The 13,259-nt window shown below is 40.2% G+C and overlaps 1 protein-coding gene across 7 annotated transcripts in view; it reads left to right on the top strand.

The window, feature by feature from the left end:
• The window catches only part of GARNL3 (GTPase activating Rap/RanGAP domain like 3), a 238,284-nt gene that overhangs the window by 149,926 nt on the left and 75,099 nt on the right, over window positions 1-13,259 (top strand). For all 7 annotated transcript variants that reach the window (XM_073314501.1, XM_073314498.1, XM_073314496.1 and 4 more), the window contains 6 exons: window positions 1,658-1,703; window positions 2,518-2,624; window positions 3,989-4,104; window positions 7,237-7,341; window positions 11,622-11,696; window positions 12,428-12,539. In XM_073314501.1, coding sequence (XP_073170602.1) covers window positions 1,658-1,703; window positions 2,518-2,624; window positions 3,989-4,104; window positions 7,237-7,341; window positions 11,622-11,696; window positions 12,428-12,539 — 561 coding nt within the window. The remainder of the gene's footprint in view (window positions 1-1,657; window positions 1,704-2,517; window positions 2,625-3,988; window positions 4,105-7,236; window positions 7,342-11,621; window positions 11,697-12,427; window positions 12,540-13,259) is intronic.

The raw sequence follows: 13,259 nt of genomic DNA, 5'->3' as shown, positions 1-13,259 counted from the left end.
GAAGCTGGATATGAGTCAGCAGTGTGCCCTTTTTGCCAAGACGGCCAATGGCATATTGGGCTGCATTAGTAGGAGCATTGCCAACAGATTGGGGCAAGTGATTATTCCTCGCTATTCGGCACTGGTGAGGCCACATCTGGAGTATTGTTTCCAGTTTTGTGCCCCCCATGGCAGAAGGATGTGGACAAATTGGAGGGTCCAGCGAGGGCAACAAAAATGGTTAGGGGGCTGGGGCACATGACTTATGAGGAGAGGCTGAGGGAACGGGGCTTATTTAGTCTGCAGAAGAGAAGAGTGAGGGGGGGATTTGATTGCAGCCTTCAACCACCTGAAGGGGAGTTCCAAAGAGGATGGAGCTAGGTTATTCTCAGTGGTGGCAGATGACAGAACATAGAGCAATGGTCTCAAGTTGCAGTGGGGGAGGTCTAGATTGGATATTTCATTAGGAGGGTGGTGAAGCACTGGAATGGGTTACTAAGGGAGGTGGTGGAATCTTCATCCTTATAGGTTTTTAAGGCCTAGCTTGACAAAGCCCTGGCTGGGATGATTTAGTTGGAGTTGGTCCTGCATTGAGAAGAGGGGTTGGACTAAATGACCTCCTGAGGTCTCTTCCAACCATAATCTTCTATGCTTCTATGAATAGGCACTGGGCCACACAAAGAGAGAATAACTCTGTTGCCTCGTGGCTAGGGTACGCACTTGGGAGATGCAACTTTACCGGTGCCAGTAGAAGTCGGCGCCTATGGGTGCAGCCTCCATATTACTGACACTGCTGGAGCTGTGCCACTGGATAATTACAGGTCCTAATATTTCTAGTGTAGACAAAGCCCAGAGCCTGATGGCAAAAGGTCCCTAGGTTTTATTAGGAGCACTCTAAAAACTCTTAGAAAGGTTCCTCAGATTTGTGTTTTCCTTGACACTGTTTATAGCTTAGAAGGTCATGTCAAGGATCAGTCAGTGTCAAGGAAATCTGCCACAACAAAATGTCTTTGATCTGTTTTTGTCTGAGATTTGCATCCACATTGAGCTATCTGGCTATTTTTCCATATGCATTGTTGCCTAGATTCTTACCAGAGTCATGAATCAAGATTGGTAATAGATCTTCGTGTAGTCATGAGAATTTACATTGCTACCCTACTAGGCCCTCTGCTTAACTGAATTATGCTAGAAGAATTTCTATAAGTCTGTGTTAGGAAATTTTATTAAACATGTTGAAACATGTTTTTTAATAATCCACTTTGTGGTAACTGTAGACAAGAACAAGTTATTTTCAACATCATTAAGCCTAGTCATGACTATCTAAGATTATGCTGAATATGGCTTGTCCTCATGTATACTGACCACAGAGTTGTGGTGACCATCACATTAGCTAGCTCAGTTGTTGAAAATAGTGTTTAAACACCATAAAACTTCTCATTGTAGACAATGACTAAGATACTTGCGCTTTTTAAGCCTTGCCATTTTAAACATTCATAAAAGAGAGACCCTACCAGAACAATCGAAGGTGCATAGACTAGAATTATATCAAATGTAATAAAGCAATTAATATATTTCACCATATTTCATCTGCTTTTTCAACAGAATGGGCATTTTCAAAACACAAGTGAACTCCATAGACATGAAAGTAATGGATTAATTTCTTTAACTTGCATGGCAGATATTTTTGCCTTAGTGAGATATAATAAGCAAAATGATAGTTACAGGTAGGTGCTAACTTTAACCAAATCATTCGTTTTGTTAGTTTGATGTTACAGTAGAAGCAGAAGTAAACCATTCTTCATAGTCCACCTATTGAATTCCGTGAATTGGGTGTTTTTAAGTGATCATGAAAGTCAGTGGTAAACGGTTCCATGGTGGGGCATAATGTAGTTGAGATCTATGGAACTTTTCCCCACAAATAAGAGTCACTCCTTGTAATACATAGTGTATTCTACTGTGCCTAAGCAGAGACTCTTATGTTCTGATTCAGTAATGTGACTGAGAATATAATCAGGTGAGGAATCCAGTATTATTGTGTTTATTCTGTACCCAATTGAAACTAGGCTTGCAGATAGGAAAATCTCTCTTTTGACTGTGTTACTCCTTATAATACTCTAGTTCTTGGCTCCTTTTATATATGTGCCTAGGGTTTGTGTTGGAAAATGTCTGTAATACACATTGTTAAAAAAAAAAAAGAGGTAATGTACACAGTGGTAGGATTTTGTAATTGACATGTTAAGTTTGTAATTTCATTTTTGTTTGAATAAGGACTAGACTTTGCCACTCTTGTTCTCATTGAATAGTGTATCATTCTACAAGAGTCAACTGAATGTAAAGTAATGTACCAGTTAATGGACAGGTGTCAGTATCTGATCCCAGGTGAATATCCTGGGACCATTCATTGAGACTTGCGATTTCTGAAGTGTTGGTATGCTGTTTCCCAGTAACAATATATAGTTCTTGTTTCTGCTTAAGAAGCATGTCTGGTACTCTTTGTATGTGACTTTCAAACCAAATAAATAGTAATTCTTTCATTAGGCTGAAAATATTTTCAGAAGAAAGTGTACCTCTCTTTGGGCCTCCCCTTCCATCCCCACCTGTATTCACAGATCACCAGGAATTCAGGGACTTTGTACTAGTGAAATGTAAGTCTTTTTGAGGTCAAAGAGACCTTTTTAAACTTTTAGTCTGATACATAAGAATCTGCTCTTCACACTTATTTGGGATATTGTAGATTGTAAATAATTTTTCTGCTGTGCAGTGTTACAGTTTTATATTGAGTCTTTTTTAAACTTCGGCTGTTCTATCCTCAGTGGAATATGAATTCCCTCAAACATTTCTATTTGGTTCTGATAAACACTGAATGCAGTTAATGCTTCCTAGGTTACCAGATCTATGAGCATTTCAGAAGTATTTGTCCCATTTTTGATGAATTGTTCATTTTTCAAAAGGTTTCTTCTTAAAGACAAAGAAGAATGATACTCAGAAACATATTAATCGAATGCCATTTCATATATTTAGCAGTAAAAGGTGCCAAACTGGCAGCTTTGGAGACTAAAATACTTCACCTACAGAAAATATGCAGCATGGAAAACAGTCAGTATGTTTCAGTGCTGTTATGAATATTTTAGTGCTGTTATGAAGCAGTTCTCGAGGAGAGAACTCAATCTTAATGGACTCATTCAAGCCGTGACCTCCAGCTAAGACTCCCAGGAAAGGGGCCACTGAGTACTAATCATGATTTTTGTAATGTAAACATCTGACCAATAGGAATTTGACTGAGAACTCACCAGTTAATTTCATGTAAGTCACTAAAGAATACTCGTTGATATTTAAATGGATTAGCAATGTAGACTCCTAACTCGTATACAAGCAAAGAGATTATTGGGCTGTGTCATCGAGATCTATGATTGCTCATTGCCTTTTAAAGCTAGAGGAATGTCTCTAATAGCTTTGATAAAATCTAATTAGAAAATGGCAAATTGCTTAGTTTATTGAAAACCGCTTTATCAATTACAGCAGTATTTGACGTTGTTTGGGCCTCAAATTTAACTTAGCAGAGCAATAAGGAACTCTGTGAACTTTTCAATACAATTCTAAAGTATAAGGCAGCTGGACTGACAGCCTGTGACATAGACAGTACGGTGGTACATTTTTTGTCATATGTCAAAGAACTTCAGCACGTTTACTGAGATTCAGGAAATGGTTCTTTTTAAATTGACTGTGAAATAGTATCTTTCTGGAGTTTACATAGTTTTTTTTGTGTCTATGAAAAATGATACTAGGTAAATAAAGTTTTTAGATGCTCAAAAGCAAATAGGGTTAAAAAAAACTCTCCATAGTCATGATGATAAAACAGCTAAAACTTTTAGTTCAAAATATGCACAAATGTGAAACAAACCCAAATTAGTAATTTTGCAGTGAATATGCTTACATGAAGACAACTTGGATTCAGTAAAGGACATGAAACCCCTTTAAGTAACACATCCTCCTTTATTATATGTTTTAGTAATAAATGGGGAAAAAGCCACCTTGGAAACCCCAACATTTGCTCAGAAACGGCAGCGCACTCTAGACATGCTGATTCGCTCTTTATACCAGGATCTCGTGCCTGATCTACACAAGGTAAATCCAAGACCTGAGTGATCTTTATGCACTTCATATCCCCCCCCAGTGGCATATTGAATGGCCTATTGCTCAAGAAGATATCCACTCTGGTGAGTACTAATTTGCATACAGTAAGTTGGATAGCAAAGGGGTGTTCTTCCTCTTTACATTTTAATTGCATGAAAATCAGCAGTAAGTCATAAGAACAGCCATCCTGGATAGCTCACCTGCACAGTCAAGGCCTTCACATTTATTCTTCCTTCAATGATTGGCTGATATGAGAAACGTTGCTACAGCAAGTCACTGAGTGAGGATGGTGCTTTATCTCTTCTCGTCACTAGGACTTAAGACAAATTGAGACAAGTCAGCCCTTACTCTTAATCAGTAGGAGGTCACGGGCACTTTTAGATGCAAGATCAGCAATAGATTGGACACCATGAGTCATCTTCTATTGGTGTCCAGGCTCAAGCAAAGATATCAGTGAATGTCTGTCTTAATCTCTTTGGTCATATGGCTACTTGCACTTATGTGACACCACATGTCAGATTGCATCTTCATCCTCTCCAAGTCTGTCTGAAGTCGATTTACCAGCCAAACAGACACAACATTACTCCATGAGTGCTTGTTCCCAGAGCAGGCAATTGTCCCGCTGGCTCTTCTTAAGCCATCAGCAGGAACAGGAAGCTATCCAAATAACTGGGATCCACCCTGCTCTGGACTGTGTGCCTCGTGCTTCCAGCTCCAGCTTCTTCGGCTTGACTTCCTGGCATCCCAACTCGTGGCATCTGAATTGTGGTTCTGATCTCAAGCTTGTCTCCTGCTTCTGATCTCCTGGTATCTTGATCCAGCTGATACTCAACTCCTGTTTTTTGACTGTGGACTCCAGCTCTGACCACCAGGTCTGGCTGCCAACGATTCAGCTGTGACACTCAGGGCTATTCATCTCGCTCTGATTCAGGATACCAGTGTCCAAGTTTTGACACTGCATAAACAGGCAAGGAGGAGCAAGATCTTCTCTCCCCATGCCTACAGGAATTCTACTGGAATCATGTGTTTTTAGCATCACATCAGTCTCATAGCCCTACACTCACCTGGGGTTCAAAACAATTTAGGTGACAACTCAGTAGAAAATGGTCCCTCAAGTGTTCAGTCCTTCAGATAAAAATTCAGAAGTGGGGTCATCCCTCCACATACCTGTTCATGACCACTTTAAACAACAAACATCGCACATTTTGATCCAGAGGAGAAATGAGTCCAGGCACCCTCTTAGATGCATTAGCTGGGACAGGAATATGATGCATGCTTTCCCTTGGTCACTCTAACTACTAGGGTCCTCAGGAATGTAATACAGGACAGGGTCAAGTTATGCTAACAGCCCCAGTGAGGGGGGTGTCAGTTTTAGTATTCAGAGACGGCACACTTATCAGTTCAAGTTACTGATCAGTCTGGACATCGTAATGCAGAACCAAAGACTGGTTCTACACCCAGACTTGGCCCTGGTCTTCAGTAGGTGGGGGGTTGACCTAAGATACGCAGCTTTAGCTACATGAATAGCGTAGCTGAAGTCGGCGTATCTTAGGTCGACTTACCTGGCTGTGAGGATGGCGGCGAGTCGACCGCTGCCACTCCTCTGTCAACTCTGCTTCAGCCTCTCGCGAGCTGGCGTTCCAGAGTCAATGGGGAGTGCGTTCGGGGATTGATTTATCGTGTCTAGCTGAGACGCGATAAATCGATCCCCAATAGATCAATCACTACCCACCGATCCGGTGGGTAGTGAAGACATGCCCTTAGTGTCTCTACATCTTACAATTTGGATGTTTAGTAGGCTGATCTTGGAGGATAGACTTTCCTCTGCAGAGGTACAGGATCATAGAAATATAGAATATTAAGGTTGGAAGAGACCTCAGGAGGTCATCTAGTCCAATCCCCTGCTCAAAGCAAGACTAACCCCAACTAAACCATCCTAGCCAGGGCTTTGTCATTCTCATATTCTCATTCAGAGCTGAAAACCTTTAACAAGGCATACTTATGGGGCCAAGTGGAAACAGTTTTCAATACGGGCGTCTCATTATAATTTTACACGTTGGAGGGGTCTGTACCTGTTATTGAGGTAATCTGTTATCATTAAAGCATTCAAATGTCTTGACTAGATCTAGTGAAGTTCACTTAGCACTGATATCTGCCTATTATCCCCCAGTTCAAGAACACGCAATTTTCCCCCAGGATTTTATTCCTACTGTAACTATTTTTTTTGAAGGGGTTAAAGCCTTTTTTCCCATCCGTTAAGTATTTAAACACAGTCTTCCTGATGCAGCCTCCATTTGAACCTGTCATTCTGTTCTTTGTATCATTTGGCTATTAATATGGCAGTCTTGGTGGCTACTACCTCGGTTCGCAGAATGAGCAAAATCCAAACACTGATGGTAGGACCATCTTATACCACCTTTTGTGAGGACCATCTTATACGACCTTTAGTTACTCTTCATCCTCATTCCAATTTTTTGCCTAAAATAGTGTCAGACTTTAATTTAAATCAGTTCATTCAGTTGCCAGTGTTCTTTCTAAGACCTCACTCATCCACTGCAAAGACTAAACTTAACACTTTGGAAGCTTTTAAAAGCTACCTTATATTACTTCAATAGGACAAAACCATTCCACAAACCTTCAAGACTATTTATATCTTTTTGTAATAAGTCCAGAGGATATGCTGTTTCAACACAGAGACTCTCAAAATGGGTGTCAGACAGCATTAGAATTTCTAAAGAACTGAGTAAGTTAACTTCTCTGTCTCATATCGAAGCACATTCTGCCTTACACCAGGCCCCATATACTAGGCTTCAAGTCTCAGGCTCTCTCTTTCTACTGAAAATGTCATCATTGATATACTAGATAGCACCGTGATACATGTGAAGAGTATTGCAGCTGCTCCACAACCTTGTAAATCAAAAGGCTAAAGCATGCATTCTTAGATTCATCAGTAGGAGCAAATTTTAAGGGAGGGTGGTTATTTTTTGGTTAGTAATCTAAACTTGAACTGAGGTCACAGGAAAATGCTGAAAGAATACAGCAGAGTCAAGTAATGTCAGATGAAATTTTTAAAAAATTGAAGACGTTTGGGTCAGTAAGACTTTTTTTTTTTTTTTTTTAAAGAACATGCTTAATAGGAGGTCCTTCAGTGATGTGTTACCAGAATCCCCTAGATCAGCACGGAAGAAAGAGGAGGCCCGTCAAGCGGAATTTGTCCGACTTGGTCAGGTAGGTTTTATGTAGAAAGTATTGGTCAAATTAATCACTCCACTGGGATGTGTGGAATAAGATCAGGGATGTGTGGCCCAAAACAGGCTTGTGAAATTCCAACTGGTTCTAGCTTATCTGAGGCAGAATGATACAACCAAATCAAGGTGCTGACTGCATTTACTGTTGTTAATTTAGTCATGAATCTCATTAAATATATTAGGAGCACTTTCAGGAACAAACCTGTCATCAGAAAGGGGGAGATGTATTTAATCTGTATTATGGTAATGCAGCATTTAACACTTATCTGAAGCATCCCCTTTATTTAGTAAAATTACATTATATTATGGGAAATATTTAGAAAAATGGTGATGGTAGCTCAAAGCAATTTACTGATTTTGTTTTAATTTTTTAAAGTAAATTGATGTACAATATAGTGAAGACAACAAATGCTGGGACAGAAAATTTACACTAGCAATAGGTTAATAACTAGGCAATAATATAAATGTTGGAAGTATAGTTAAATAGGGGATTGAGCAGAATTATATTCACAGAAAGAATAATGATCAGAGGATGAGTTATTAGGGAAGCTGATTTAAGTAAAAAAGATAAATAACTTTGAGATGCCACTGTGGACTTGTTTCTGGATAAAGAGTGAATCAAGGCATATGTGGAACTAGAAGGAAGCAAAGATTTAAATAAATCCAAAATATGACAGGCAGCCCTTTTTTGGTCTGGAAATAATTGGCTTAGATCCTTGGCTTCAGTTGAGGTTCAAAGTTCTCAATAGCGCAGCTCAGGCAGAGTAGTGCAAAGATGTATAGGTATTGTGAATTTGGACATCTCTCAAAATAAATTAGCTACTTGCAATGCTTGCTAAGAATTTAGTTTTCCTCTCAGTCTTTAAAAGGAAGTTAAGAACGTAAGAATAGCCTTACTGGGTTAGACCAAAGGTCCATCTAGTCCAGTATCCTGTCTTCTGAAAATGCCAGATGCTCCAGAGAGAATGAACAGAACAGGTAATCATCAAGTGAGCCATCCCCTGTCACCCATTCCCAGCTTCTGGCAAACAGAGGCTAGGGACACCATCCCTGCCGAACCTGGCTAATACCTAGGGCCCTACCAAATTCATGGCCATGAAAAACACGCCACGGACTGTGAAATCTGGTCTTTTGTGTGCTTTTACCTTATACTATACAGATTTCGCAGGGGAGACCAACGTTTCTCAAATTGGGCATCCTGACCCAAAAAGGAGTTGCAGGGGGGTCACAGGGTTATTTGAGGGGCGTCCCAGTATCGCCACCCTTACTTCTTCGTTGCCTTGAGAGCTATGTGGCCGGAGAACGGCAACTGTTGGCTGGGCACCCAGCTCTGAAGGGAGTGCCCTGCCAGCAGTAGCACAGAAGTAAGGGTCTCAATACCATACCATGCCACCCTTACTTTTGCACAGCTGCCTTCGGAGCTGGGCAGCCAGACAGTGGCGGCTACTGACTGAGGGCCCAGCAATACCATACCATAACATCCTTACTTCTGTGCTGCTGGTGGTGGTGGCTCTCCCTTCAGAGCTCAGGTCCCAGACAGCAGCTGCCACTCTCCAGCTGCTCAGCTCTGAAGGCAGCGCTGCCACCAGCAGCGCAGAAGTAAGGGTAGAAGTACCACAACCCCCCCTACAATAACCTTGCAACCCCCCGAAACTCCATTTTTTTGAGTTAGGACCCCTACAGTTACAGATTTAAATAACTGAAATAATGAAATTTGCAATTTTTAAAATCCTATAACTGTGAAATTGACCAAAATGGACCCTGAATTTGGTAGGGCCCTAATAGTCATTGATGGACCTATCGTTATTTAGTTCTTTTTTGAACCCTGTTATAGTCTTGGCCTTCCCAATATCCTCTGGCAAAGAGTTCCAGAGACTGACTGCGCGGTATGAAAAAATATTTCCTTTTGTTTGTTTTAAACCTGCTGCCTATTAATTGCATTTGATGATCCCTAGTTCTTGCATTTTGAGAAGGAGTAAATAATACTTTATTTACTTTCTCCACACCAGTCATGATTTTATAGACCTCAATTATATCCCCCCTTAGTCGTCTCTTTTCCAAGCTGAAAAGTCCCAGTCTTATAATCTCTTCTCATACGGAAGCTGTTCCATACCCCTAATCAATTTGTTGTCCTTTTCAGAATCTTTTCCAATTCCAATATATCTTTTTTGAGATGGGGCAACCACATCTGCACACAGTATTCAAGATGTGGGCGTACCATGGATTTATATAGAGGCAGTATGAGATTTTCTGTCTTACTATCTATCCCTTTCTTAATGATTCCCAACATTCTGTTTGCCTTTTTGACTGCCGCTGCACATTGAGTGGATATTTTCAGAGAACTATGCACAATGACTCCAAGATCTCTTTCTGGAGTGGTAACAGCTAATTTAGACTGTCATTTTATATGTGTAGTTGGAATTATGTTTTCCAGTGTGCATTACTTTGCATTTATCAACACTGAATTTCATCTGCCATTTTGTTGCCCAGTCACCCAGTTTTGTGAGATCCTTTTGTAGCTCTTCGCAGTTTGCCTGGCACTTAACTGTCTTGAGTAGTTTTATATCATCTGCAAATTTTGCCACCTCACTCTTTACCCCTTTTTCCAGATCATTTATGAATATGTTGAATCAGACTTGTCCCAGTACAGACCCCTGGGGAACACCACTATTTACCTCTCTCCATTCTGAAAACTGACCATTTATTCCTACCCTTTGTTTCCTATCTTTTTACCAGATACCAGTCCATGAGAGGACCTTCCCTCTTATCCCATGACAGCTTACTTTGCTTAAGAGCCTTTGGTGAGGGACCCTGTCAAAGGCTTTCTGAAAATCTAAGTACACTCTATCCACTGGATCGCCCTTGTCCACATGCTTGTTGACCCCCTCAAAGAATTCTAGTAGATTGCTGAGGCATGATTTTCCTCTACAAAAACCATGTTGACTCTTCGCCAACAAGTTGTGTTCATCTATGTGTCTGACAGTTTTGCTCTTTAATAGAGTTTCAACCAGTTTGTCTGGTACTGAAGTCAGGCTTACCGGCCTATATTTGCTGGGGTCACCTCTGGACCCCTTTTTAAAAATTGGCATCACATTAGCTATCCTCCAGTCATTTGGTACAGAAGCTGATTTAAATGATAGGTTACAGACTACAGTTAGCAGTTCTGCAATTTCACATTTGAGTTCCTTCAGAACTGTTGGGTGAAGACCATCTGGTCCTGGTGACTTATTACTGTTTAGTTTATCAAGTTGTTGCAAAACCTCCTCTAATGACACCTCAATCTGGGACAGTTTCTCAGATTTGTCACCTAAAAAGAATGGCTCAGGTTTGGGAATCTCCCTCACATCCTCAGCCATGAAGACCGATGCAAATAATTCATTTAGTTTCTCAGCAATGGCCTTATCATCCTTAGTGCTCCTTTAGCATCTCGATCGTCCAGTTGCCCCACTGGTTGTTTAGCAGGCTTCCTGCTTCTGATGTAGAAATTATTCCATAAAGAGGAATTTGCTTTCTTCTTTGTGTGCATTATTCAATCACTGTTGGTTCCATGTGACTATACGGTACTGAAACACTGGATTTTGATCTGGCTGTGGAGCTCTTCTCGTCAATGACAATATGGAAGTATAAACTAATTCAGATTCTCCTTTTGTCTTCTCACTGCTACTTTGTGCAACATTGGTGTTGTGTTCTGTACTATGAGCTAAGTATTTTTCAAAATCAGTATGCTTCTGTTTACCTGCATCTGGAAAGGTTTGTAAAGCTGTTCATGACAAATTTTGTTTATATCATTCCACAAGAATGTGCGAATAGTGCCACTTAGTATCTTGAAATGCACTTTTTAAAATGTGACATTAACTATATAGGGCCAGATTCTCAGCTGGTGTAAAGGGTGTAGTTAGCTCATGGACTTAATTTGTGGGTGTGATGACTTGTTATTATTTAAGGTGTTCTCCCTTAATATGTTTGCTATGTTAAGTTTTGTTTTTACCAACAGCAGATATATATTGTCTGATATCATATAATTTTTCAGCATCTTATTGAACATTAATCTTTGCTCAAAACACACAGAATGGCTGGTTTTCTTATAAAGAAATTATGTAATGTGGCACAGAAATTCAGAGCTGGATCTATTGTAATTATAGTCTGAAATTGCTTCCCTCCCTTCCCCAATAGTCAGTCTCCATATCTTTAGTATTTATTTATCCATTTGGTGTTACCAACTAAGAACACATTTTAAATGAAATATCTGTCTTGTTTAAGGCACTGAAACTGAAAACCATTGTGAGAGGAGATGCCCTAACTAGTTCAGCAACCACAAGCCTCTATAAAAAGGAGGTGAGTGGACATTTATACATGACAATGTGCAAAGTTGCTCAAAATCTTGGCATTCCAGGTCTTACTGTGTATGGGACTACACTCAAAATCTTATAATGCATATATGTAATTTGATTCAATAACAGAAGAGAAAACCTTGACATTGATCCATGTATCAGTGCATAATATCAAAATGGCTCTGCAGGCAAGGCCCAGTAAATGGATGGGTATGGAAACTATCTCTGAACTTAAAGCTGATTTCAGCAGTCCCACTGTAGTTTGAGTGGAGTAGTAAATGAAAATGCCAGTTGTTTTTCGTGTACATTTATGTGATACTTGTAACTTTTGCTTCATGCACATAAAATTAAGTTGCATTGTTGTTCCTAATAAAGGGCAGGATTTTTTCTGGCCGTAGGGTGGGTGTGCAGGAGTGGAATGTGCAAGGAGCACCTCTGTGCACTCTTCCTGCACCTGCAAGAAGTGACCTTTTCCCGTAGGGAGATTCAGTGCCCCAGTTTCACAAATGTAGCTTATATTTATTAACGTCCCAAACTAACTGAGAGAGAGAATTTTTGCCTCCCCTGGCAAACAGACCAAAGTCTGATATTTTTAACTCCAAAAGTGCAGCTCTGAGCATTCTGTCCTGTCAAAGATGTCCAGGTGTTACTTTTCAGCCATTGTACTTGAAATTTTCTGTTGATAAACTTTGTGTTTCCTAGTGTATTTACCGTACACTGTTTGTTGTTTCACAGCCATGGGAGTCCCAATGTTTCTGCAGTAATTTTCCTCATGAAGTTGTTTGTGCGGATTCTTGGGGCCAGTCCTTGCTAGTTTCTACAGATGTTGGTGTCCTGCTAATAGATGGTTAGTGGATGATCCAGCATTTGTCTACAGGTCAATATTTATGTACCTGACAGTTTCAATCAGTGGTGCCTATGAGGATGTTAGCAGCTCTTCACTACTTAAGATAGTTAAATCAGGACTTTTATAACTTAACTGCAAAAATTTGCTCTGCACTAAAACTAGGCAAATCAGATAATTTTGGGGGCCCTGTTTTAATGCAGACTTCTGAATATTTTGTTGGTTTCAGATGCTGTTTTTTTGACTGTCTGAGAGGACTTTTTATTAAGCCAAATCCAAGCTCAAGGGTTGTCCATGCAGCCTGCTTGTACTTCACAGTCCTTGATGCTTCCACTGAGCCTGAGGCCAAAGGTGGCTGTGTACCATTTATGTACTCATCCAAACCTGTTTCCTCCCTAACCCTGATTTTATGACTCTAACACCTCTTCCCCAGAATGCCATATATGGCAGTCATGATATTGAGGAATGATATTAGGGGTAGTTGGTTCTCAGTATTCTTCTCAAACTTCCCAAAAACTGTTCCTTTTAGGCTCTGTTCTTGCTATTTGATTCACATCAGTGGTAACTCCTCCTAAGAAAAACAACAAGGAGTCCAGAGGCACCTTAAAGACTAAAGATTTATTTGGGCATAAGCTTTAATGGGTAAAAAACCCTCTTCTTCAGATGCATGCACCCACGAAAGCTTATGCCTGAATAAATCTCTTAGTCTTTAAGGTGCTACCA

Source organism: Lepidochelys kempii, chromosome 16 (assembly GCF_965140265.1).
Source record: "Lepidochelys kempii isolate rLepKem1 chromosome 16, rLepKem1.hap2, whole genome shotgun sequence".
NCBI lineage: Eukaryota > Metazoa > Chordata > Testudines > Cheloniidae > Lepidochelys > Lepidochelys kempii.
Note: the sequence above shows the minus strand (reverse complement) of the source record. Positions and strands in the feature narration are given on the sequence as shown.